The sequence below is a fragment of the Sinocyclocheilus anshuiensis genome, unplaced genomic scaffold, assembly GCF_001515605.1.
Source record: "Sinocyclocheilus anshuiensis isolate Anshui unplaced genomic scaffold, SAMN03320099.WGS_v1.1 scaffold158, whole genome shotgun sequence".
NCBI lineage: Eukaryota > Metazoa > Chordata > Actinopteri > Cypriniformes > Cyprinidae > Sinocyclocheilus > Sinocyclocheilus anshuiensis.
In genome coordinates this window covers 497,378-499,623 of record NW_015542333.1, presented here as the reverse complement: position 1 = coordinate 499,623, position 2,246 = coordinate 497,378, and the positions used below count along the sequence as shown (strand labels likewise).

Sequence of the window (2,246 nt, the reverse complement as noted above, 5' to 3'; positions counted from 1 at the left end):
TATACAGTATATATATATATATATATACATTGAAAATTGTTATTTGGTTGGTATATATTTTTTTATTTTCTATTATTTATTCCTGTGATATTCCTGTGAAAAATCATTCTAATATGCTGGTGCTCAAGAAACTTTGAAAATGGTTGTGCTGCTTAATAAACTGTGGATACCACAATAAAGTGTGTGTGTGTGTGTGTGTGTGTGTTTGAGTGTTTTAAGGATGCTTTGATAAACAGAAAGTTAAATAGAACAGCATTTATTTTAAGTAGAATTGTTTTGTAACATTTTAAATGTGTTTAGTCAATTAAAATGATCCTAGCTGATCAATTTAATGTGTCCTTACTGAATAAAATTATTATTATTTTTTTTTAATCTGATTGACCCAAAAATGTTTGAATGGTATGTATAATTTTCCACAAAATATTAAAGAGCAAAAACAATATTTATATTAATAGCAATAATAAATGTTTCTTGAGCAGCAAATCAGTCTATCCATCATCTATCTATATCTATATATATATATATATATATATATATAGATATAGATAGATGATGGATAGATGGATAGATAGATAGATAGATAGATCGATCGATCGAGATATAGATAGATAGATAGATAGATAGATAGATGGAAAATGGACCCTACATCAATATATTGGATTCACCTGCTGAGTGTTAGCGATTTTGCGTGATTTGGCGGCCAGTTCCATTAGAGCCAAGAAAAGCCCCAGTCCCAGACCGAGTGCCAGTAATAAGAAGATTCCCTTCAGACTGGTGGGCTTCAGTGGAGCACTCTTGCCATTTTTTGCCATACAACTGCTGGCCCACCACTTACTGCGGAAATAATCCAGCTCACCAGACTCGCTCAGATGCAGAATAGCAACACTTAGGTTTTTCACCAAAGGAGAGCCTGAGGACATGAACAAAGACATACATAGCTGGTGAGACTATGATGGTACCATCCTTTCAGGAAGTACTGTGGTGGTACTATGCTATATCATAGTACTGACTCATTACAATATTCATGTACCATGTTTACATGAATGGTACACTATGTTTACATGGTACATGCATGGTAGTCAGTGTTACTAAAATTAGACATAAAACCATAAATCATCATGGTACTTTGTCTAAAAATGAGTATTTTGAGACTTACCTAAAGGAGCAGCGATGCTGTATCCCCTCATGCCGATGATTTCTGGGGCGCGCGTGAGGTTACAGTATCTCGCCACTGCCAGGTCAAGGGACACAGATTCGCCGATGAAAGCATAGTTGCCTTTCTGAGCCTTGCGGATCCCTTCTTCTGCATTGAGTGAATAGCTCTGGGCATTCTTGATGTGCTCATAGATTCTGTGGTAAGTGGGATTGTTTGAGTTCTGGTCAAAGGCAGATAAGAGTAAATTATAGTTGACAGATGCTGTCATGTGGGTGCATAACCAACTGACATTAAATGATTCAAGATTCAGATCTAGATCAGTTTGCACAAAATGTAGACTTGAAGTTGCATTACTTATATAGTTGTTAATAGATAGAAAATGACTTTTTTGTCTATACAAAAAAAGTCCATCAATTTAAAAAAGTCTACATTATTAGCTTTTTTCAAGCTTCAACAAGTGCATAAAGACTGTTCACTTTTTGACAAACCCTTCAAATAAACTCTTGAAGAAACTTTTTTTTTTTGTCTTTCGATATTATGCCAATTTTAATAATAATATTTTAATTAAAGGCACAATATGTAATTTTCACCGCAAGAGGGCGCGTATTCAAAATAAACAAATAGACAAAGTCGTAGTTTGATGATGCTGTGACTGAGTGTGGAGTCATGGGAGTTGTGGTCTTCATCTCCACAGCCGATGCAATCCGATGGGACTCGTGCAGAAATCATGTTCATGGATGAGCTAATGATTTATTAACATAGTAGAATGAAGCAGGGTGAGGCTGAAAGCCGTCGAAGCGAAATGAGGCCGCTGAACGAGCGCGACACACGTCTCGAAAGCAGCGGAGTTTTATTATGCCACAGTCGACCGCTTCCGCTCCTTCCGGTCGTGAGTATGTGGGGTAAAGCAGCGCTGTTTTATCATACTAGATACATTTGAAAGTTCTGTTATAATGCTACTCTGTGCGGTCGTCACCGGTCTATTAAAACGCACAACATATTAAAGCGTCTTTGGTGTTTCCATGTTTTCTACAAAACAAAACCGGAAATCGAGGGGTTATGACGTCATTGGCAGGCGACACAATGACAC

At 36.8% G+C, this 2,246-nt stretch overlaps 1 protein-coding gene across 1 annotated transcript in view; it reads right to left on the bottom strand.

Annotated features, from left to right (window-relative positions):
- Nucleotides 1-2,246, bottom strand: part of LOC107691059 (glutamate receptor U1) — a 25,926-nt gene that overhangs the window by 5,444 nt on the left and 18,236 nt on the right. Inside the window, exons 8-9 of the mRNA XM_016489542.1 lie at nucleotides 1,157-1,376; nucleotides 666-910 (exon numbers count right to left, since the gene is read on the bottom strand). Of these exons, the coding sequence (XP_016345028.1) occupies nucleotides 666-910; nucleotides 1,157-1,376 (465 nt within the window). The remainder of the gene's footprint in view (nucleotides 1-665; nucleotides 911-1,156; nucleotides 1,377-2,246) is intronic.